This window comes from Rhineura floridana, chromosome 4, assembly GCF_030035675.1.
Source record: "Rhineura floridana isolate rRhiFlo1 chromosome 4, rRhiFlo1.hap2, whole genome shotgun sequence".
Lineage (NCBI taxonomy): Eukaryota > Metazoa > Chordata > Lepidosauria > Squamata > Rhineuridae > Rhineura > Rhineura floridana.
Window position 1 is genome coordinate 82,902,385 of NC_084483.1, and position 24,572 is coordinate 82,926,956.

General features: G+C 43.8%; 1 protein-coding gene across 2 annotated transcripts in view; it reads right to left on the reverse strand.

Annotated features, from left to right (window-relative positions):
- The window catches only part of PREP (prolyl endopeptidase), a 113,259-nt gene that overhangs the window by 84,917 nt on the left and 3,770 nt on the right, over positions 1-24,572 (reverse strand). For both annotated transcript variants that reach the window (XM_061623471.1, XM_061623470.1), the window contains exons 2-6: positions 21,194-21,268; positions 14,321-14,454; positions 10,990-11,120; positions 10,542-10,751; positions 9,853-9,974 (exon numbers count right to left, since the gene is read on the reverse strand). In XM_061623471.1, coding sequence (XP_061479455.1) covers positions 9,853-9,974; positions 10,542-10,751; positions 10,990-11,120; positions 14,321-14,454; positions 21,194-21,268 — 672 coding nt within the window. The remainder of the gene's footprint in view (positions 1-9,852; positions 9,975-10,541; positions 10,752-10,989; positions 11,121-14,320; positions 14,455-21,193; positions 21,269-24,572) is intronic.

A 24,572-nucleotide genomic window follows, 5' to 3' on the forward strand; every position in this document is an offset into this window, starting at 1 on the left:
TCTATATTTCTGTTCATGTGTTATTTGAAGGAGGAAGGAAAATTCTTTTATCAGCATTTGATACTTTTGATGGTATTTCTTACATTTCCCCAAGCATGTGAACTGGATTAAAAACAGCACTGTGTGTAGCACAAGTCCATTTAAAATCACTTTCCCCCACTTGACTCAGAAGCCATGCACAGAGCTTCAAATCCTCATTCTGTAGTGCCCTCTTCTGGGAACTTCCTGTAACATATTCTGTCAGCTTCCATCCTAAATTCTGTCCATATTGGGTAATCCATACAAGTGAAAACCAGCGCTATAATCTTTCTGGTTTTACTTAGAATTGATACAAATATATATACGGAACATTTACTTTAGCACAGGGGAGGAGAAGGGATGAAAAACACATTTGTTAGCAGCCAATGCAACAATTTAGCCCCCTCCCTCAAATTTAGAAATTTAAGGGAAAAAAGAGTTAGAGGGAAACAAGAGTTAGGCTTGGTTAATTTATTTTAACTGTCACTTTAACATCTCTCCCAGGAGCAAAAGGCAGTGTGCACTGCTTTCATCCCTCTCTCCCCCTTTACTTTTATCCTCACAACAACTCTGTGAGGTAGGCTATGGTAAGAGAGGGTGACTGGCCCAAGGTCACCTAGTGAACTGCACAGCCAAGCCAGCCTGGGTTTTCCAGCTCTAATCTGACAGACTAACCACTATGCCCCATTTGGTATCATTCAGGGTCTGTTAAACAATGTTAGTCATACTCAGTAGACCCACTGAACTTTATGGACTTGAGTAACTTCATTCCTTTGATTTCAGTGGGTCTGCTCTGAGTATGAATTAATTGAATATTGCCTCTTCACTTTAAGGACAGAAATGCTAGCTTTGATGGGGTTGTGGAAGGGGACTGGGATGGGAAGCAGGGGGGACCTAGTTTTAACATGAAGCAAAGGCATGATTTTGATTAACTCCTTCCTAAACTCCCTCTCTAATTTCTAAGCCTTTGGAACATAGAATTGTCTCTTCACGTTTGCTTAACACTGTTTTACTCAGCTTGCAAATTTTCTAAAAACTACAAGAGAATATGGAACAACTTTTACCGACATTCATGCAAGCTTATCATATTAAAAACTTTTAAAACTGTACAAATCACAAAAGATTAGATCTCTTTGTCTCTCTCTGTTGGTGGCTCTACCACAACACAAGGAATCTTAAGATATTTAAAAATAGCAAAATCATATCATATATTAAAAATGTATCCCATGTGCCCTGTGTGCATTTAAGAACTATTTTCACAAGGTTATTTGTCAAAAAATGACAGCAGTAAGCAGAGCTTGGAAAAGTTACTTTTTTGAACTACAGCTCCCATCAGCCCAATCCAGTGGCCATGCTGGTTGGGGCCGATGGGAGTTGTAGTTCAAAAAAAGGTAACTTTTCCAAGCTCTGGCAGTAAGAAAAACACCATGTAATAAAATATTGCAAACAGAACGGTAAAGCTAGTAAATGCTCTTAATTAAGAACAGGTGTTGTGGGTGTAGGAAGCCTCCTGCAGATATGTAATCAAAAGTTATTAATTCCTTCACACAAACATGCGCCTTGAGAAATTTGCAAGCTTCTGTCACAAAAGATTTAATAACTAGTTGTACATAGCAAAATGGACCATTGGTCTCACCTGAAGGGTGATTTTCCTATGAGGACGGACATCACAACGGGTTTTAGCTCCACCTATCGTGCGAAGGCAAGAATGTCTTTGAAGTCAAGACTAGGGGCGTCAGGCCCCTCCCACTCTCCAGTTCATTCGCAGCGAGTCTAAGGAGAGATATCTAAAAATACAAGAACAAGGCCAACAGGCCTGGCAGCAGGAAAATAACACAATAGTACCATGCATAGTAACATGACTCCAACATAGCGGTATAACAGAACTAGAAGTCTTGACTTCACTTTTAAATTTAAATATAATAGCGTAACAGTAATATAGAACACATTAGAAAATATATAGTCATCCTCCAACTGGGAGGGTCGTGATGTCCGTCCTCATAGGAAAATCACCCTTCAGGTGAGACCAATGGTCCATTTTCCCTATGAGTCCGGCCATCACAACGGGATGTACCCCAGCAGCCCAAACAGGGAGGGACCACCCACGTGTTAATCATCATTAAGAACCTGTTGCAACACTCGTCCGCCAAAAGAAGTGTCAGCAGAGGCATAGCGATCAATTTTATAATGCCTTATAAACGAGTGTGGGGTAGACCAGACTGCAGCCCTACAAATATCGGCAACAGGACCATTAGTGGCAAAAGCAGCCGAAGTGGCAGCTGACCTGGTAGAATGAGCCGTTATACTAGCTGGAACTGACAGCTTCAGAGACTCATATGCTAAAGTAATACATGCCCTTAACCAACGGGATAAGGTAGGATTGGAAACCTTATGCCCCATAGACCTTGGATGAAAGGATACAAACAGAGACTCAGTTCGCCGTATATCCTGGGTCCTAGACAGGTAGGTCTTGAGAGCCCTCCGGACATCCAACGAATGCCAAGCCTTCTCGAGAGGATGGGTAGGATTCGGGCAAAAGGAAGGCAAAACAATGTCCTGGTTGCAATGGAACACTGAATCAACCTTGGGACGGAAGGAAGGATCAGTTTTCAGAACAACAGAGTCCTTATGGAAGACGCAGAGATGGCGAGCGGAAGACAATGCGCCCAACTCCGAAACTCATCTAGCAGATGTGATTGCGATCAGGAACAAGACCTTGAAGGACGGTATACGAAGAGGCACAGTCCTGATGGGTTCAAACGGAGGACGTTGCAAAGCCTGCAGAACCTTCGGCAAACTCCATGAGGGAAACCGATGGACAACAGCCGGAGAGCGTAGAACGGATGTGAGGAAATATGATCTCCAGGAGAGTACACTGAGAGAATGGACGACAGAGTGGACGCATGTCGACGTAGGGTGTTGGGTCGAAGTCCCATCATAAAGCCGCTATGGAGAAATTGGAGCACCTGATGCACAGTGGCCTGGGATGGATCATGGTGGTGGGATTGATACCACTTGGAGAAAGCCACCCAGGTATGTTGATAAATACGGGTGGTAGATGGTCTTCTCGAGGCCAAAATAATATCAATCACAGCGTCAGACAGTCCAGCTGACCTCAAATGTCCCCGTTCAAACGCCACGCTGTTAGATTGAACCAAGTAGGGTCCTGGTGTAGTACTGGACCCTGGGATAGAAGGTCTGGCCTTACTGGAAGTGTCCAAGGATCCATCATTGACATTGCCAGAAGATCTGAAAACCACGGTCGGTGTGGCCAAAATGGTGCTATCAGAACCAGCTGTGCCCTTTCGGTTCGCGCCTTCCTCAAGGTTTTGGCTAACAATGGTATGGGAGGAAAGGCGTACAATAGACCGTCTGGCCACGGTGTTGTCAGAGCATCCACTGCTTCTGCTGTTGAGTCCAGGTATCAGGCAAAATACCTGGGAAGCTGGCAATTGCGACTGGAGGCAAACAGATCGACTGAGAGGGCGCCGAACCGACACTGGAGACGATGGAAAATGGCTGGATGAAGTTTCCATTCTCCCGGAAAGACCTGTTGTCTGCTGAGCCAGTCTGCTGTCACATTCCAAATCCCTCTGAGGTGCTCTGCTTTCAGGGATTGTAGATGTTGTTCTGCCCAGACAAAGATGAGGGAGGCTAAGTCCTGCAGAGGACGAGACCTGGTGCCCCCCTGTCTGTTCAAATGTGATTTTACACACGTGTTGTCTGTTCGAATGAGCACATGATGCAAAGGGAACAGAGACTGAAAATGACATAGGGCTAAGTGGACAGCCTTTAGTTCCAGCCAGTTGATGCTTTGGGATTGCTCTGTGTTGAACCAAACCCCCTGAACGTACTGGGAGTTGCAGTGGGCTCCCCAACCTATGAGGCTGGCATCTGTGGTTACAACGGTTCTGCGGGGTTCTCTGAACGGGGTTCTCTGAACGGCGTGCCCTTGGAGAGGTGTTGAACCTTGGTCCACTAGCAGAAGGAGAGGCGCAGTGCGGGGCTCAAGCGAACATTGCGATGGTTGGAGCTGGCAATGTCTTTTTGAAAAGGCAACAGAATCCATTGAAGGGGCCGAGTGTGGGCTCGAGCCCATGGCACAATGTGGATTGTAGATATGAACATCCCGAGCACTCTGGCGAGAAGCATGACGTCTGCGGATGTTTGTTGCATCAGGGACCTTGCGATGCTTGTGATGGAAGTGATGCGATCTGGAGCCAAGAAGACCATTGCCTGCAGGGTGTCCAACATTGCCCCTAGATGTAGTAGGCGTTGGGTTGGTTGGAGATGGCTTTTGTCGAAGTTGACAAGCCAGCCGTAGGCCTGCAAAACATTGAGGGTGATCAGTAAATGATGATGAGCCAGTTCCTCCGACTTGGCCCGTATTAGTAAATCATCCAAATATGGGTAGATATGAACCCCTTGGGTCCGGAGGTAAGCCACTAGGATGAGTAGCACCTTGGTAAACACTCTTGGAGCAGAGGAGAGGCCGAATGGCATCGCTCTATATTGAAAATGCTGGTGGCCAAAAGCAAAACGAAGAAACTTTTTGTGGGCTATGCAAACGGGCACATGGAGATACGCTTCCTTAAGGTCGATAGAAGCCAGGAAGTCTCCTTCATGCAGACTCTCCGTAATGGAGTGGAGTGATTCCATTTTGAACCTGCAATATGTTACCAAACGGTTGACAAACTTGAGGTCCAATACCGCCCTCCATGATAAATCTCGTTTTGGGACAGCAAATAAGAGGGAGTACACCCCTTCTGACCTCTCAGTTGTGGGAACTGGCTCTATCGCCGCTATGTCCAAGAGGTGGTGTATAGCTGTCTGCATAATGTTGTGCCTGGCTGGTGCCCTTGGGCAAGGAGACGGGTGGAATCTGTCTGGTGGGGTTGTCCAGAACTCTATGGTATAACCATAACTGAAAAGGTCCCTGATCCAGGAGACCTTAGTAAGGCGCAGCCATCGACCTCCAAAATTAAGTAATCTGCCACCTATGGGGAGGGCGTTAAGACTACTTGCGTAGGCGAGGGCCTCCCTTAAATGAGGACGATGAGTTGCCCCTGCGCCCTTGGTACTGACCTCTGCCCTGGAAGCGTCGGTTCCAGGAGCCCCTGAATGCGTTGGGGTCATAGGATCTGAAGTCGCGGCCTCGTCCTCCTGGCCGCATTCCTCGAAAGGGCTGGTTAGAACGGAATGAAGGAAATCGCCTGAAAGGCCTGTGGTCGCTGTTCTTGACTGTGGCCAGAACCGGTTTGTGGGCGTCTTTTGGATCAACCAGCACTGCCTTTAGAGCTTCCTCGCCGAAGAGTAGAGATCCGGAGTAAGGAGCCCTGGACAGATTCAATCTGGCCGCTGAATCAGCTTGCCAGTGGCGAAGCCAGAGGGTGCGACGAGCGACTATTTGAGCCGTCATGGCTCATGCCCCTAATTGAGTGGCATCCAAAGTGGCATCGGCCACAAAGGCAGCTGTCTTCCGCAATTTCAATAGTGCTCTTCTGAGGGTGACAGGATCAGGGTTAGAATCCTCTAGAAGGTCATCCAGCCACATCATAGATGCTCTGGAGAAGATGGAGGCTGAAGCGGAGGCACGCATGGCCAGGGTAGTGGCCTCGTGATTCTTGCGGAGGGCAAAGTCTATTTGTCGCTCAGTAGTGTCTTTTAGGTGGGATTCCCCTTCCCTGGGCAAAAGCGATCGTGAAACGAGGCGAGCGATTGGTTCATCTATGCCAGGGACATCTAACTTGGTGGCAAAGTCCGGGGCTAGGGCGTAAAGTCTGTCAGCCAGGTTCTTGAAGCGTTGAGCTTTGAGTGGATGGGCCCATTCTTCAGAGGCTAATTTGGTAATTAGGTCCGGCACCGGGATGTAGTGCTCAGTCGGTGCAGGGGATTTGAGGACCCTGGCCCCTTTGATAGCTGGGGCAGGCGAAGTTGAAGGCGCAGTCTGGAGACCAAGGGTATTGACTACCCTGCGTGCTAGCGGCTGATAATCTGAGGTATTAAACAAGCGATACGATGTATCCTCCTCATGATCTGAATAGTCGCTCCAGTCGTCTCCTTCAACATGGTCAGTGAAAGCTGACTCCTCCGCATACAAGGTTTCGTCCGTACATCTGCCTCTGGCTACATCAAAGGGATCTGGTGATCCGGAAGAATGAGCTTCATGGCACGCACGTTGGACCATGTTAAGTGGAGGTATGGCCGGAACTTGTGGTAGTGACTGCATTTGGGTGAAACATGCCAGCATGGCTTGAAGTTGGGAGAGGAAATCAGGAGACAGCTGCAGACCGGATGTGGCAGATGTATGTGCCTGAGGAACTATTGGAACAGATGTTTGGGGCGGTAAAACGGAGGGCGGTTCATTAGGCGAACACGGGGGAAAGCCAACAAACTCTTCCTCGTCAGAGGCAGCAGCAGGGGAATGTAGAATATCGCTTATGTGTGCCTGTGCTGTGGTGGTGGTTGGCACAGAGACAAAGCGTGGGCGCTTTGGTTTACTATGGCTGGAAAGATGTTTTGTCTTAGCCAGTGCTTTGGTATGTCTGGTCTTAGTCGTGTTAGGATGTTGTGGCTTGGCTGATTGTGGCATGCCTGGCTGATTGTGGCATGCCTGGCTGATCTGGCACCATATGGGTTGATGGCGGCATGCCTGGTTGTTCTGCCATCTTATATTAACTTGGGTGCAGTACACTGCCACGGAGGGGGCAGAATGTAAAGACCCGAACTGGCACAGCGTACTACCACGGAGGGGGTAGAATACACTGGCAGATGGCGAAGTGCACTGCCACAGAGGGGGCAGAATGCACTGAGGTATCAGCGTTAATGTAATATAGGCTGTTTTAGAGTTGGTACACTCAGATTAGTGCTGGAGGCTGGGTTTCAGGTTTGGTTCACGACCTCAGAGGGGGCAGGACCAATATAAATCAGATTTAGTACAAATCAGCCACTATTGTAAAGCTCCAGCCTTGATAATACAATCCAGCCACTAGGATTAAAGCTCCAGCCTTGAGAATACAATCCAGCCACTAGGATTAAAGCTCCAGCCTTGATAATATAATCCAGCCACTAGGATTACAGCCACAGTAAAATTGTGTGTAAATCAGCCCTGTGTGAGCCTGTCTGCAGCACGTATACAACACACCTACGGATAGATAGCCTGCAAGAGAGGTATCCAATGGATAATAAGGGTAACAAAAAAGGCGGGAAATTTGAATTCAAAAAATGGCGCCCGGAAAAAAAGAGCGGGAAAAAATGGCGGAGAGAGAAGAAGTAATGGCGGCCGTCTGGAAGCGAACTGGGGGAAGGGCTGCCCAGCGTGGTCTCGCAGGAGAAACCGCGGGGCCGAAAACCGCACTGGCGGTTCTAAAAAACCCCCAGGAGGGAACAGTGCAGTGAGGGAAAAACGGCAGCTGCCACAGAGAGAGCCGCTGCCGCCGTCTGCAAAGCCCTTCGCAGTGGGAAATTAAAGCCACGTAGCGAGGGTGATCTGAGGTAAAGGGTAAAATTCAGGTAAAGGAACCAATGGAGTAGCCGCAGCCACAGGCAGAACGGACCCGGGCAGGCTAAATTGAGTGACGGGGTAACGGCGGGAGCTGCATCCGCAAGCTCCCGCTGAGATCGGAAGAGCCGCAGCCGCGGCAACAGAGCCGGGGGGGGGGAAGCTCAAAAAACGGTCAAAAAGAAAGAGAACTGCAGCCGCGGTCTCTGACGAAGCCCCCAGACAATGGATGCAACAGAGCCGGGGGGGGGGATCTCAAAAACGGCCAAAAACCAAGAGAGCCGCAGCCGCGGTCTCAGAGGGAGCCCCCAGTCAAGGAAGGAAAGAAAATTGAAATGAATAGCTCAGGGTTGGGGAAAGATCGAAGAGAGCCGCAGCCGCGGTCTCTGAGGGAACCCTAAGTGAGCTACACACAAAACAGAAAAAGTAAGGATTTGAAGACAAATACGAGAGATTTAGCTCAATCTATGCTATAATTCCAATCTTGTTCGTACGAAGGCAAGAATGAACTGGAGAGTGGGAGGGGCCTGACGCCCCTAGTCTTGACTTCAAAGACATTCTTGCCTTCGCACGATAGGTGGAGCTAAAACCCGTTGTGATGGCCGGACTCATAGGGAAAATAAGGCACCACTCATTTTATCACTGAGCATTTTTGTATGCAAGGACACACCCATACTAAACTAGCACTTCAATCCACTGAATTCAATGAGTCATGCTTATGAGTAAACATACGCAGGATTGTATCATCAGGATATGAAGCACAGTTCCTTGGATTCACAAGGAAAGTCCAAGGACATTCGGAGTGTCAGATTGCCCATCCCTGCCAGAGTGCCTGTATGGTGTAATGAACTCAGGACAGACTTGGATCAAGGAGATCTGAATGTGGCACATGTGTCTGCTCTGTGTACACCAAGGTTACCACTATGCTTCCCACAACAAATATATAAATTGCATATAACTTACATTCGTGTACAAGTGTCTGAGGACCCTGGCTGAGTCAGGTTTTCCCAGATGTCACATATGTATCAATGTTATCCACACCTTGTTTGCTCCAGGAAACACTGGTTAAACACGGCAAAGATGTGGAGCTGCCCCTGGATTCAGTCCCTTCCATGCCAAATGACTGTAGGGTAGGAGTGGGGAACTGCTGGCCTGCAGAGCATTTCCATTTGATTCACAGGATCTCTCCTACCAAGACCCACTCACCTGGTTCAGTTCTGCTCCCTCTTCCTTTGCTCTATCACTATTTGCAGTTTAACACTGTTCCTGATAGGTTTTCTGATGCTTACTGTCCTTGCACAGCTGTTTCAAAAACTTCAGCTGAGCATTATTTCACAGCCAAACCTGTCTCACAATGCTGTTGGGAGGATCAAGTGAGGAAAGCCTCATATGTATCATCTGGAGGCAGGATGCCAAGGGTAGCATTTACAGTTGTCAAAATTAGCATTGAGCCAAACTGAGGGGAGTTCTGCTAACATTTTTCACACCATGCGAAAAGTGTCTCACATTATGGCAATATGGAAAGGACGCTCAAAAAGTGCAATCATAATCACAGGGAGATTTCCATCCATAATGAAATGATATGTTTACGCACATAGCTGACAACAGTGAAATTAATTTGTTTAACACATTTAGAAAATGGTAAATTCCACAAAGTTTTAAAATCTGAGAATTTGTGCATTTCAGTGCACAGCAAACTTAGTTGAAAATTTATTGAGAATTTATAGCCAAAATGAGTTCACACCAGTATACTACATCACTGTTTTCACATACAGTAATACCTCAGTTAAGGAATCCTCCAGGAATGAAGCTCCTTTTAATGAAAACCTTTTTTTTTTAAGGTGAACTGACAAGCTTTGCTTTGCTGTCCATAAACATTCAAGCCTGTGCCTTTGCTTCAAGGTGAAACTGATCAGCCTGTGTCATTGCTTTGCTGTGCATAAACTTTTAAGCCTGTGCCTTTGCTTTGCTAGGGTAAAACTAACAAGCCTGTGTGTTTGATTTGCATTAAAGAGATCTATTGCTTTCGCCCAGGGCTGGGAAGGGAAGGATCCAATACAATTCAGAGGGGTAAGGGGAGATAGGCACCCTTTCAAGCCCCTGTTGAAGCTCCCCCACCATCTATGAGTGGGTGTAGGAACCTATCCCTATTCTTTCCATGTTATTCCTATCTCTGGAACCAAAGTTTCTGTTAAAGAAGAAATGTCCAGGAACGCAGAGAGAAATCTCATTGTACAAGGAACAGTTGGTCTTAGAAACACATTTTCACCGTCATCATCTATTGAACCTCAAACCCACAATTATGCCTTCAAACAAGGTGAGGTGCATCATACCTCTGCTCCACCCATCCATTTTGGCTCCTGAGGAAATTCAGCACATAAAACATCCTGCGACTGGTCAGCTCCCAGGACATGATAGTACAGCTTCTGGTGCAAGTTAGTTGATGTCTCAGTACCTGGAACAATCAAAATACTTAAATACCTCCACGTAAATTGTACTTCAAAATGACTTGTTAATTCTGATAATTTGCAAGTTTCACACCTCCATGAATAAGAAGGTTCTTATGTAGCAAGGTAAATAGGAATACAGTTCATAACTCATCAGTTCTCTGGAAATACTCATTCTTATCGTGAATAAGCTGGATAATATCTACAAGAATCAGCATTTTACCTTTTAAGCATTTCCCCCCTATAATTCCAGGCCTAAGTTCTTCACATTATTAGATACTGTCATTTTTATTATGTTACTTTCTTATTTTTGGTCTATGTAAATTTCATACTTAACTTTCAGCAACAGTTTGGCTTGAAGCTAGGCAGTGTTTTTACAAGAGAAGCAGCTATGATGGCAAGGGGGACAGGCAGAATGAGAAGTCCCAGCAGCCAGAGAATCTATGGCACCGGGCAAAGTAGGAAGCAGAGCTAGCAAGGAGACAAAGGTGTCTAAAGGGAGAAGTAAAATAAAGGGGATGAAGGCTTGAGGGCAAGACAGGTTAGTTCTTGAACCATTATTATAGGCCACTCACCATCACTTTTTCCATCTTGCTTTGGGTAGCAGTTGTAGAACATGCCCTTGCCATCATGGGTCCAAGCCATACAACTGAATTTTACCATTTCCAGTGTGTCTAGCAGTTCTTCAGCACCATCTACCTTCATAAATTTAATTGTCACCCAGTCTGACCCACTGGAACTCAAGCCGTATGCAAAATATTCACCATCTTCACTGAATGCATAACCTGACAATTAAAAACATACTTAATATTTGTTGTTTTGTTAACAAAGTTCTCTTTTATAGATTATGCTGTGCACGCCCTTCTAACATTTTCTTTCAACATATAGGCAGCAGATGAAAACGTAACAGGTATATCTCTTCCAAAATGTAAACTTTTCACATATAGATACGTATAGCTAAAAACAGACAAACTTTACATTGGCTTCCAAAATTATTCATTTTGGATAATCTGCTACACTGACCTCTCAAAGCCACAGTGCCATCATCAGAAAGTTTATTTGGGTCAAGGAATACTTTAGCATCAGCATCCAAGGAATCTTGTACATATAATACCCGTTGGTTCTGAAGTCCAGAGTTATAAAAGTGAAAATACCTAGAACACACATGTGAGAAATAATAAAATGGTTTTTATTTTCAAGCACAGCATATCTGAATACATAATTATGCAGACAAAATCTCAAGTGGAGTGGCAGATTTATAAAACATGAAAGGGGCCCAATGTTTTCCAAATGGAAAAATGCAAAAACCTCCTTTCAATAATTTAGCATACAATTCCACCAATCAGATTGCATTAACATCCAGTTAAATTAGCAAGTCACAAGTTACTTATAACAGTTTACCATAATGCATAGAGCTTTTGACATTAATGCAATACATAATGAAGCAAATCATTACGATTTCTCAGCCATGTACTTACTAAAAAATATATAAGAAAAACCTATCCTAATCTGAATGCTATACCATAGCTGTTTGCAGATTTTTATATGGTATTTCCATGCATATTTATTTAGTTGTTTATAATATTTCTATCCCACCCTTCTACCCTATAATAGGGCACTCAGGGCAGCTTACAATAAACTTGAACACATACACAATAACACTGTACACAATAAAGATCACAAAAACATTAAAATAAATTAAAATACATTAAATACAATTAAAATACATTAAATACAATTAAAATACATTAAATACAATTAAAATACATACACATACATATAGGGGAGTGGTACTGAAGGGACTACAGAGGTAAAATTAAAATAGAAGGCTAAAATCAGTTCAGGCTCTACCTTCAGTCCCTCCCAAAGTCTCTCTGGAACAAGATGGTTTTCAGAAGTCTCCGGAAAACCATCAGGGAGGGAGCAGAGCAGACGTCTTGGGGTAGGGTGTTTTCCAAAGCTTGGGGGCCACAGCTGAAAAGGCTCTCTCCTTGCATGCCTGTCAGTCTAACATCTTTCATTCCAGGCACGTAGAGGAGACCAGAGGCAAATGATCTTAAATCCCGGGCAGGTACATATGGGCATAAGCAGTCCCTCAGGTACATTGGCCTAAGGCTGTTTAGGGCTTTAAAGGTCAGAACCAGCACTTTGAATTGGGCCCAGAAACAAATTGGGAGCCAGTGGAGTCGATAAAGCACAGGGGTGATATGCTCCCTGTGCAGTGCTCCAGTTAACATTATGGCTGCTGCATTTTGAACCAACTGTAATTTCTGAACCATTTTCAAAGGCAGCCCCACATATAGTGCATTACAGTAATCAAGCCTCAATGTAACCAATGCATGTGTCACTGTGGCCAAATTTACTGCTTCCAGAAAAGGGCGCAGCTGGTAGACCAGTAGCACTCCTGGCTACTGCAGCCACTTGATGTTCAAGCAGCACAGCAGGATCCAGGAGGACTCCCAAACTGCAGACCTGCTCCTTCAAGGGGAGTGCAACCCCATCCAAAATAGGTTGCAACCCTATCCCTGGCGCAGTTTTCCCCTTGACCAGAAACACTTCTGTCTTGTCTAGATTAAGTTTCAGTTTGTTAGCCCACATCCAGCCCTTCACAGCCTCCAGGCACGGGCTTAGGATGAGCACTCCCTCCCTGCAATCAGGTGGCAGGGAGAGATAGAGTTGAGTGTCATCAGTATATTGATAAGAAAAAAAAACCCTAAGGAAAAAAGTCTAAGACACACATAATATCAGTGGCATGATTGCCACAGAGAAGGCAAACCACATGCAAATCTTGTTGCAGAAGTTGCTTGTATGAAACAGCACCAATGTGGCAGATCAGTTTTAATTATGTCAGCAAACTAGGGGTGGGGACCACATGGACTACGTCCCATCATCCAGCATGGCCAGAGATGATAGAAGCTGTACTCCAATGACATATGGAGGGTCACAGGTTCCCCATCCCTGTAGTAAACCTCTGTCTTTTGGAGAGGCTTTGCTAGCTTAGTTAAAATAATCCAAAACATATGCAGATCAGGCAACTGCCCACCAGCGTACATGAAAGGGATTTTATGATTCAGCCAGTCAAGTCACTATTCTGCTTCTTAAAAGAAAAAAGGGATCCAAACTACAACCTGCAAATTATTCCTTTATGAAATATTCTTCAGTGCCGCTGACCTGGTTCACACAAAAGGATAAGCCAAATGATAGCTTATCATGAATGAGCAAATGTGTGGGTTTCCAGAGAGGAGATCACAACCACTGCCTCCTCCAACAATCCTCCTGCTGCCATGCTACCTGGGGGAAGCCATGGTTTGGCTTAGTGTGCTGTCTGAACCTAGGCTTGCTCCCAACACATCTTGGCACAAATGTTGAAGGACAACAATGGATGAGGAACAGTTGACAACAATCCAGTTTATAAGAGTTCTTGGCCCAGTTGGGCTCTGATTGACAGGTGGCTTTTAAGCAGCCATTCACAAGACGTCCATGTTCATCCGGGAAGGAAGCATGACACCTTTGGGAGATGGGCTTTCATACTGCCAAAACCCCTCCGCAGCTATTTTTCCTTGTGTACTGAAGGGGAGAAAGTGACCTTTCCACTTTGACATGATGGTAGGACTAGAGAACTAAGTAATCAGGATTGTAGGACTAGAGAACTGAGCTTCACATACAGCAGGACTGCATCATAACGAGTATTTAAGAAAATAATGCGTTTGTACTTTTCTGCTTCAGGCTTTCATTATCACCAGAGCCATAGCTATAGGATGATTTAGGGAAGGGGCTCGCTTCCTAGGGATATGCCTGCTCCTACTGGGAGGAAGGGCAGGATATAAATCTAATAAATAAATAAATGCCAGGAGCAGCCAATGAGATGCCCTTCAGATGATAATGGGCTACAACTCTCATCATCCCCAACCACTGGCCATGCTGGTTAGGGACGATGTGAGTTGTTACACCACCATCTGGAGGCATCATGATGGATACCCCTGTTTCAGGCCCTTTTCCTGAATTTTCATCTTTCATTAAACACACACACACACACAAAAAACCCTTTCTGGTTGTTATATTTAAGGAAAATGTAGAAGCAGTAACCAATTGTTCAGTAAAAAGTAGTAAACCTCTTTCCACTTCCAGTATTTTAGCCAATGTACACATAGGCAATTAAGACCCTATCTTGGCAGGCTGGATGTTGATTTTTATGGCTTGAAATTTTTCTGAGCTGAGAATCACTTGAAGTGAACACTCAACAAGTGATTTACGATACTCACTTCTACCACAAAATTTCTGGCTATGATACTATCACTTCCTGCCATAATCTAGTGATATACACAGACACACACACACAGAGTCCTTTACATACCTTTTCCCTTTCCTGAAATGACAACTATATTTGGGATAGTCGTATAATTCGGTCATTTGCTCTTTAAATAGTCCTCGGACAGCACATTGCTCAAGAAAAGGCACTGTTATCTTATTTTGTGCCTCGACAAAAGCCTAAAAGAGAACAAAAACATGCTGAAGGAAGACAAGTATTTTATAAAGCAACAATGTGTATTGGCCTAGATCAGGGATGGGGAACCTATGGCTCTCCAGATGTTGTTGGGATTCTCAACTGCCATCAGCCCCAGCCAAAATAGTCCATGGGTCAAGAATAATCAGAGTTCAAGTCCAACAACACCTGGTTCCCCACCTGGCCTAGATAGTGCAGCGATTGGATGCTACTTCATAACAGTCTCAAAGCCGAACCATGTGGGATGTATTTCAGGAATGCAGTGGCTAATTGCATTACATGGCAATAGGACACAATATGAAAACTAAAGTAGTTATCTAATGTTCAAGATGGGATAACAATATGTCCAGACCTTCATCTACCCACATTTAATTTCAGGATCCCTGTTGAAAATATATGCAACTTTTGAGATGTATTCTTGCTGGGAGGCAATTAGGACCTTGCACAAGTAGTCAATCACTTTTCATTGACAACTCTACAGTTAACCAGCTTGCTCTTCAAATACCACAACAGAAGATTCTCTTGAGCAGCTTTTGTATGAAGCCACTTCATACACACACAGAAAGAAAGAGCCCGTGCTTTTACCAGTTGTTTACCACATCCAGCCTGAGCAAACAAAAAATGGTCTTAAAATAGATTTACTTATCACAGGTATAAGCCCTAATTAGCTTTATGGGTCTCGCTGATCTAAACTCAGACAAACATTTTACTTTGATGTTTATTTAAGCAAAATTGCCAAGAAAACCAAAACAGGAATAGTTCAGCCACACTAAAGTTTTAGTATAAACTGTGAAGTAAGTACTCTTAGTTCTAAGGTTAATGGGAAGGCAGATTACTGCTGTTTGGAAAGGTATACAGTGCCTTGCAAAAGTAATCAGACCCCTGACCAATGCTCTCATATTACTGAATTAGGAATGGTAGATTGCAATTTCATTCTGTATGATATTTTATTTTGAAACACTGAAACTCAAAATCAATTATTGTAAGGTGGCATTGGTTTTATGTTGGGAAATCTTTGTAAGAAACATAAATTATGAAACATGTTGCTTGCGTAAGTATTCAAAAAACGCCCATATTAATATTTGGTAGAACCACCTTTCACTGCAATAACAGCTTTAAGTCTTTTGAGGTAGGTATATACCAGCTTTGCACACAGTGTTGGAGGAATTTTGGCCCATTCTTCTTGGCAGATTCGCTTGAGGTCATTCAGGTTGGGTGGACCACAATTTTCAAAGAGGGCCACAGATTCTCAGTGGGACTGAGATCAGGACTTGGACTGGGCCACTGTAGGCAACCTTTTTGTTCTGGAGACACTCCTATGTTGCTTTGGTCTTGTGCTTAGGATCATTGTCCTGCTGAAAAGTGAATTTGCTCCCAAGCTTCAGTTTTTTAGTGGACTGAGACAGGTTCTCTTGCAGTATTTCCCTGTATTTTACTCCATCCATTCTTCCTTCCATTTTAACAAGATGCCCAGTCCCTGCTGATGAGAAGTATCCCCACAGCATGATGCTGCCACCACCATACTTCACTGTAGAGATGGTGTGTCTTGAGGCATGGGCAGTGTTAGCTTTGCGCTACACATAGTGCTTTGAGTTTTGGCCAAAAAGCTCTATCTTGATCTCATCTGACCACAAAACCTTTTCCCACATCGCAACTGGGGCACTCTCATGCTTTCTGGCAAACTCCAGATGTGCTTTCAGATGGTACTTTTTGAGTAACAGCTTCTTTCTTGCCACCCTCCCATACAGGCCAATGTTATGCAGAGCTCTTGATATGGTTGACTGGTGCACGATTACTCCATTCCCAACCACTGAACTCTGTAGCTCCCTTCAAAGTGATTGTTGGCCTCTCTGTGGATTCTCTCACAAGTCTCCTTGTTCGAGCACTGAGTTTTGAAGGATGGCCTCTTCTTGGCAGTGCCTGGGTCGTGTGATGCAGCTTCCACTTCCTGATTATTGATCCAACTGTGCTCACTGGGGTATCCAAACACTAGGATATTAGTTTGTATCCTTTCCCTAATCTATGCTTTTGTATTACATTATCTCTCACTTCTGTAGAATGCTCTTTGGTCTTCATTTTCCTTCAGACCCGCAGCCTGACCAATGATCCTTCAACAGTGGGGGGTTTTATCCTGACAATGTGACAGCAACTTTCATGGTTTACAGGTGGAGGCCAATGGTAAGGTAATTGTGTCCTCGACAGGGCAATTTCTTTCATCTGTGTAAACTGGGAGCTTCCACAGCACGGAGTTGAATACTTATGCAAGCAACACATTTCAGTTTTTTATGTTTCTTACAAAGGTTTTCCAACATAAAACCAATGTCACCTTACAACAATTGATTTTAAGCTTCAGTGTCTCAAAACAAAATATCATACAGAACGAAATTACAATGCACCATTTGTAATTCGGTAATATGAGAGCATCAGTCAGGGGTCTGATTACTTTTGCAAGACACTGTAAATAGTTTAATAAATGATCTAACACCACAGTTTGAGAAAAGGCTACAGGAATCAGTACAGCAAGACTGTGCATTAGCTTTTGTGCAGCTCGGTCCCATGTATGGCACTGGGATGATGATGAATTTGATTTATTAGTCGCTTGCTATCCCAAGGTCTGCAAGCAACTTATAACAGCCATACATAAAACAAAACAAAAAATAAAATAACTATGCCCATACAGCCCCATACTCCAGAAAGCCTAGCCAAGCTCATGAAAATTTACTCAGAAGTAAGTTTCACTGAATTCAGTAGGGCCGAATTCATACCGAGTGTATGTTGGCTTGCACCAATAGTAGCAGATGCCAAGAAGCTATAAATTTTGTGAAGAGAAGATAAGCAGAGACTAAAGGGGTCATGAGGGGACATAATATATTAGTTCAGATAAACAAATTGGCAGTTTCTGCAAACTACTTCATAGCTTAAAAAAATCAATTTCTTTTAAGGGCTCACCAGAGACAACAGTAATAATCTGTTCCAGTTCAAGACGCAAATAAAGTGATATGGAAAAGCTAATTTCAAAAGACTTTGTACAACACTAAAAAAAAAAAAAGCTTCGCATGTCAACCAGTGACCTGAAAATGATGAGCAGCCAGATGTTTAATACTTTTAAGACATGCAATGAAATATATCAGGGTTCATTTTAAGCACAAGGCACACTAGGAGTACTGGCTTTACAGAAAGATTTCAGTCAAAGCTGACTACAACTACTCTCTCAAATACATCCTATCTAGCTTTCAAAATATTCAAAACACACTTGAGCCTGGTTCACATAGAATGATGCCAGCCTCTTAAGAGCTTTGGTATGACAATGAAAGCTCCTCCTCTTCCCCTTTTCCTCCTCTTCCGTCTGGTGAATTTCTCAGTGTTACTTATAGTTTAATAGTTTAATATTGTGCCTGCAGCAATGCACAATGCCTGCAGCGATAAACAATGGGTGAACATAATCAGTTTTCTCCAGAAAATCCTCTCCAAACCCTGTTAATGCTGGTACAGATGCAATACTAGTTCATAGCTAAGGGTAGAAAGAAAGGGAGAAAGAATTTGCACTGAAGAGAGACGAACAGGAAGATGGGGTAGAGTCCATAAGTTCACACTGAAATCTCTTAACTGTTGTTAAAAGGTTAGTACTGCTACATCTGCACTAGGCCACTATGGCTAGTAAATATCCTGTCTCTGTTTTCTGTTAAAGTACAAGTTGTCTACTTTGTCATTTACTCATGTAAACCTCCTGCCTCCGTTTTTTGATGTACACACAAAATTTCACATCAGAACTTATTCTTGTCTTCAGGAAATATCTTACAAATAAATAAAATGAAAAGTAAATGAAGCCTTGCATGAAAGACAAACACATACAACTCTTCAACAGTACCGAAATCACATGGCCTATGGACCATTCACTGGATTGGGATAGGCAATGCTGTGCTCTCCAAGTGTTGTGGACTACAACTCCCATCATCCATGACCATTTGGCCTCACTGGCTGGCGCTGATGGGAGTTATAGTCCACAACACCTGGAGGGCACCACATTGGCTTTTCCTGCACTAGATGAAACCATTTTATGAGAATGTGGGCTGTACCCACTTATCTAGATAGCCCTGTCCATTGTTTTCACATTAAATACTAGGATACAGCAGGCTACAGACAGGACCAGCCACTAAGAAACTCCTCCAATTCTTCTGGTTCCAGGTTTGTAGACCATCCCTGGACCTTCTCACTCAAGAGAGTCCGCTGTCTCATCACCAGCTACTGCTGCTTCTCTTCCTCAGCATTGCTGGCAAATGCATGCTTGCCAGGCAGTGAGCCTATAAGCAAGCAGGCAGTAGCATCTACTGCTCCTCCTACTCACCACCACTATTGTCTGAGGCCAGACAAGCAGACAGCAATAGTGAAGAGAAGGAGATCCAGGGAGCTCTTGACAGTGGGCCACCTGCTAGGCTGTGGGCCCTTAGTAGATGCCTGACCATGCCAACCTTTGACACCAGTCCTGACCTCCAAGACAAAACCACACACTTGGCAGTCAAGGGGATTACTGATTGGACAAGCAGTTCATGCCATCTATAGATGAACGTTTTGAAAGCACACAGAGGCTTTGTAAAATAACACCCAAAGGTTGTGTGTTAAAAGCTGCTGTTACCTATCAAGATATATCCAATATAGTACATACAATGCAATTAATATACAATTTTTCTTTCACTGAAGAATGGGTACTTAACATATTAATATGTTGGTATTTAAGACCCTGACTCACCCTATGCTTTCTTTAGTCACTGCTGACACTAGGGATTGTTTGCTTTCCACACAGAACAGCTTGGAGCAAATGGGTGTGTTTTATTAAACCTGTTATAACCTTACAGGTAATTCTGGTAGGACTCACTTTAGTCTCTCAGAAGGAAAGAGCAGGAAGCACCAATGTGTATTATTATTACAGACTTCTCCCAAATTTGGACAACAAGGATGTAGCTAATGTACAGATGTCTGGACATCAGATTGTACTGCCCAGCACAACAATAATGGAATTAGGTAACTAGAAGTTACCTTTTTCAGTGCCAAGAATGCTTGGGAAGGGGGAAGTAGTTAGAATATCCTAACACTGCCTGCCCAGTATTCATTGGATGCTTGCCAGGGGGAGAAAGTACTATGGCCAAGGAAACTGGAAGAGGTAACCAAAGCCTGGCACTTGTAGAAGAAAGAGGGCCGCTATCTCAATCCACACCCTTCATGCTCTCCTAGCTATCTCTCATAGATGAGCTCTCTCCAAGCATGCCCTTCCCCAAATAAAAGTTCATTTTACCACAGCCTCTGCCTCCCTACCTTACACGGCCCTACGCTGAAACGTCCCAATGCATCATCTGCCACTTCTTAATCAGCATTCAGTGGTGTACAGCTTGGACGTCTGATCCCCACCTTTCCTACAGCAACTTGAACCCTCATGAAGATCCTTTTTATTATTTAGAAAATGTGTGAGTTGCCTCATGCAGAAGCCTTTAGGCAGCATACAACCGTTGGCCAGGTTTGTGGTAGCCAAGCTCCTGCATCTTCTGAGCTCGAATTTCACCCCTCTTCTGCCATAACTACAAGAGAACATGGTACGGGTCACATCTAGTTCTAGGCACAGTGTCATAGCATATATTTTAATATGTAAAGGTAGTGGGGCATCAGAGAACAAATTTATTTGGACACTACAGTGCTTTATAATGACCACATCCGGATATAATGGGAAGCCAGCAAATATGATTTGTTTTAACCACAGTAGACACAGACAAATCCAGGCTTTGGATTGTGGTTTCTCTAGAGAGAATCAAACCACAAATACAGGTTCAGACACAACACTAAGCCTGTTGCTCCATGTTATGTTTCCCTGCTAGAGTAAGAGAAGAGCAAAGTGGAAGAGCTCAGACTGCATGTACTAGCATGGAAGTTATGCACATTATGGTTAAAACAAACCATACTTCAAGGCTTCCTATTAGATCTGAACACCGCCACTGAGTCAGCCCACTGTTCTATCAATTCTAGTTCAGTATTGTCCACAATGACTGGAACCAGCTCTCCAGGGTTTCAGACAAGAGTCTTTTCCAGTCCTACTTGGCAATGTCAGAGATTGAACCTAGGACCCTTTGAATGCAAAGCATGTGCTCCACCAATGATGTATAGTTCCTTCCCCTAAAAATCTTTAATGGAGATGTGGTGAACTGAACCTGGTACCTCAATCTTTAAAACATACAAAGTGGCATGTTTACTAGACCGTTTCCTACAACAGCCTGCCCCCCAGGGTCTGATCAAACCAGTGCTCTAGGTATTTGGTAAAATAGCTGATTTCCCGAGTCACAGGCAAAGCATGTGTTTCAGTCCCACTCCCATCAGGCACTGAACCTGAACCACTGCATCCAAAGCATGCATTTTATCAGTGAACTGTGCCACGTGGTAGTATGGAAGCTATTCCAGTGTGAATACGTGATGTCTTGAACCAGGGATTCAGTTCACTCAAACCCTGCAAAACAAGCCAAAAACACCAAAGTGACTCTAGCCAGAGGAACTGTCTGTTGATTAGTAGCAGAATTCCCCTGCACCCTCAAAAACACTTTCTTATGTAAACTGATCATCAGTACAAAATGGCTGTAGGTAGATGCTTGCTCTAATACCAATATCAAATTTGAACAATACTTTGCACCTTTAGATTGCAAAAGCATTTGCCCCAACAGGTCCACAATTATAATAAAGGCTTACCTTTGTTTGCTCACTATCGGGATCTTCAAGCCAGGTGTATGGATCACATATTTTACAGCCATGATAGTCTTGTACCTGATTTTAAAATATAGACACATATCTTTTAAAAGTATACTTTACAATCACTTTATGAGTTACATTAAAGAAGTTTATAGCTTAATATGCTGCTGAAAAGTAGACGATGCAACAGGCAAGTAATTTCATCTAGCTGACTTGACAGCAGAGTAATAGCCTCTTCCAAAAGAATTAGTTAATCACACATAACAAAAGTCCCAATCCAGAGAACTTTATATGCTGAAGTAGTTTGTGGACCTTCTGCAGACATCTGCAGGCCTACATTGCTCCTGCTTCTACTGAACAATCAGGTCTGAAAAAGAGAACTTTCAGCCATGGATTGTAACCTGGCATGGGAGAAGTATAGGAAATGGAGTGTTTTGTCTCAATCTAAGGGTCCCCTTTCCCCCATCCTATCCTACATACCTGTTCAACACCATTAAGGGCTTCTAAAAACACAAGATAAGTTCAGAACAGAAACCAAAGATATGGCTTGGGCAATTGCTATACTGAAGCCACCGGTGTCTTTCAGGATGCAAAGATCACCCCTACCCCTGCTTGTCTAGCTGCCTATTGTGCTCTCCATATAGCAGATGTGCTCAGGGATTCCCAATTCCAGACATAAATCTCACTTGCTGGAATAGGTCATTTGGGTGCCTCTCCATGGCAAATGCCTATTCTCTTGGTTTGGTACCATAACACTAAACAGCAAGCACTAGAAGAATCCGGGTGCAGCAGCAGTCTGGAAAAACCTTAAGCAGGGATAGGGAAGTTGTAGTTCAGCAATATTTGGAGGGACACAACTCCCATCATCTTTATGGGATTTAGGTGAAGATGTCACCTAAAGATGTCACCAACGCTGCTTGGGAGCATAGAGAAGGGATAGCTAACTTGTGGCTCTCCAGATGTTGTTGGACTCCAACTTCCATCAACACCGGCTAGTATGGCCAGTGGGCGACAAGAGTTAAACCCCATCAACATCTGATGGGCTACAGATTCACCATCCGACTCCACCCAAAATTGCTTCCAACTCCACAGCCCTGGAAAGGGCTGTAAATGTCTTTTTAAATTGGAAGCTCTCATAGGAGCATTTTTATTGCTGCCTGAATATGCGCTGAGCTTGGCATCACAGCATTGTCTTCATCTGGGTCCTGTGTCATACATTGACACACAAAATGTTTTCCATCTTGAGTTATGGTGAAACGCTCAACTACAGCTGGCTTCATGGGAAGCTTCTCTGACATTTTGAATTTATATTTTTAAAAATTTGTCAATCAAAATTTATTTTGAAGTCGGAGTCGGTACATTTCTACCGACTCCGACTCCACCCAAAATTGCTTCCGACTCCATGACTCCGACTCCACAGCCCTGGTTGCAAGGTTTGTCACCAGCGTGGAGCTAAGAGTTATAAAATCACCACTCCCTCTTCTCTCCACGAAATATTTAACAAATAAATATTTGATTGAAAGTATAATTTTTGTAACATTTCAGCTGGGGGATGATTTAAGTATAATAAGAAATAGGAGCATGTGGAAATCTATACTTTAATGGTTGGCCAAACCCTTTTGCTATGTCATCATTTTTGTTTTCTTTCAGAGAAAGCACTGATCCCTCCAACAAAGAGTATATCTGCCTCAGAAACTCTGGCTGCAGCAGCCCTAAACCCACTTACCTGGGCATAAGCCTTACTGAATTCAATGAGATTGAATTCAATGGAGTAAGCACATAGAGGACTGCACTGAAAGTTTCAGAGTTGCATATACTGACAATGAACATTGTTTTTATACAATTTTATAGAAGTTTTTACTAGTTTAAAATGCAGAATTATAAACTAGGATCCTCGCTATTTTCAAATATGGGACATCTAATCTTTTCTTATGCATTTTGTTTGCTTCCCCCGCACCCAAAGCAGCCAACCCTTCCAAATGTCATGAGAACGCTGACAGAGTGTTTCTACACAGGAAAACACAAATGTGTAATATTTTGTTTTTGTACCTCTGATGCCATCCAGAGCAGTATTTGGTCTTTACACACATTAAAACAGGAGGAGCTAACTTGCTATTCTCCTGCTCCCATCATCTCTGGCTTGTGCTGATGAGATTTGGAGTCTAAAACCACGTGGAGGGCACCATGTTGGTTACTCTTTGCACTAAAAGCACTTCCTAATAAAAAGCATTCATTTATCCAGTTTATGGATTTTGTATGATGGCTACATTCCTCAATATGAATAGGTCACACCAAGAAAGTAGGGATAATTTTAATTGATAAAGATTCAGAAGTCACAAACATAGATCACAACTTTTAAATATCGTAACTGGATCCCCCCTGCATGGTTCAGTAATTTTGCTAAACAGCTACTAGTCTAAAACCCAGCTGATACCATTTTCTCTCTGTTCAAAGTAAAAGGGAGAATTCTTGTTTTTACATGCCTTTCCTCAAAAGAGGGGGGCAAGTACGCAAATAAGTGCACATCTAGGAATGGGATTTGACAGCACACCTCTTTGTCAAAGTGGTCCTCCAGCAAAACTAGCTCCTTGACAAGTTACACATGAACATAAGAGACTGCTGGATCAGACCAGTGGCCCATCTAGTCTAGCAGCCCATCTAGTCCAGCATCTTATTCTCACAGTGGCCAACCAGATGGGAAGCCTGCAAGCAAGCTGAGCTCAAGAGCACGGTCCTCTCCTGTGGTTCCACGTGACTAGCATTCAGAAGCATACTGCCTCCAACCATGGAGGGAGAGCATAGCCATCATGATGAGTATCCACTGCTAGCCTTATCTTCCATGACTGAGTCGAATCCTCTTTTAAATCCATCCAAGTTGGTGGCCATCACTGCCTCCTGTGGGAGTGAATTCCATCCTTTTAACTGTGCGCAGAGTGAACTATGCTTGGAAATAAGTTCTACTGACGTCAGCTGGAACTCCTGTCCCCATAGGTTTTCTTATGAACAGACTGCCATCCTATCAGGGCCTAATATAGCCTTATGTGCAGCTTACTCCTGTCCATATTTTCTCAGAAGTCTCACTTATTTTCATGGGACTTGCTCCCAAGTAAGTGTGCACAAGACTGCACTCTTACAGACCAATCCGATACATGTTTATTCAGAAGCAAGTCCCATCTACTTCTGCAGAAATGAATCTCAAATCAGTGTGTATTGGACTACAACCTCACTCTGTCAACTTCATACCCCTCAATATCAGGGGTCTGATGTTTTCTATCCCCAATTTAGCAGGGATAATAATTAAACAGGAAAGAGGATGAGAAAACATTCATTAAGAGGGCGAACCTTTTTCATTAAGAAGCCTGTCTGAACACCTCAAGCT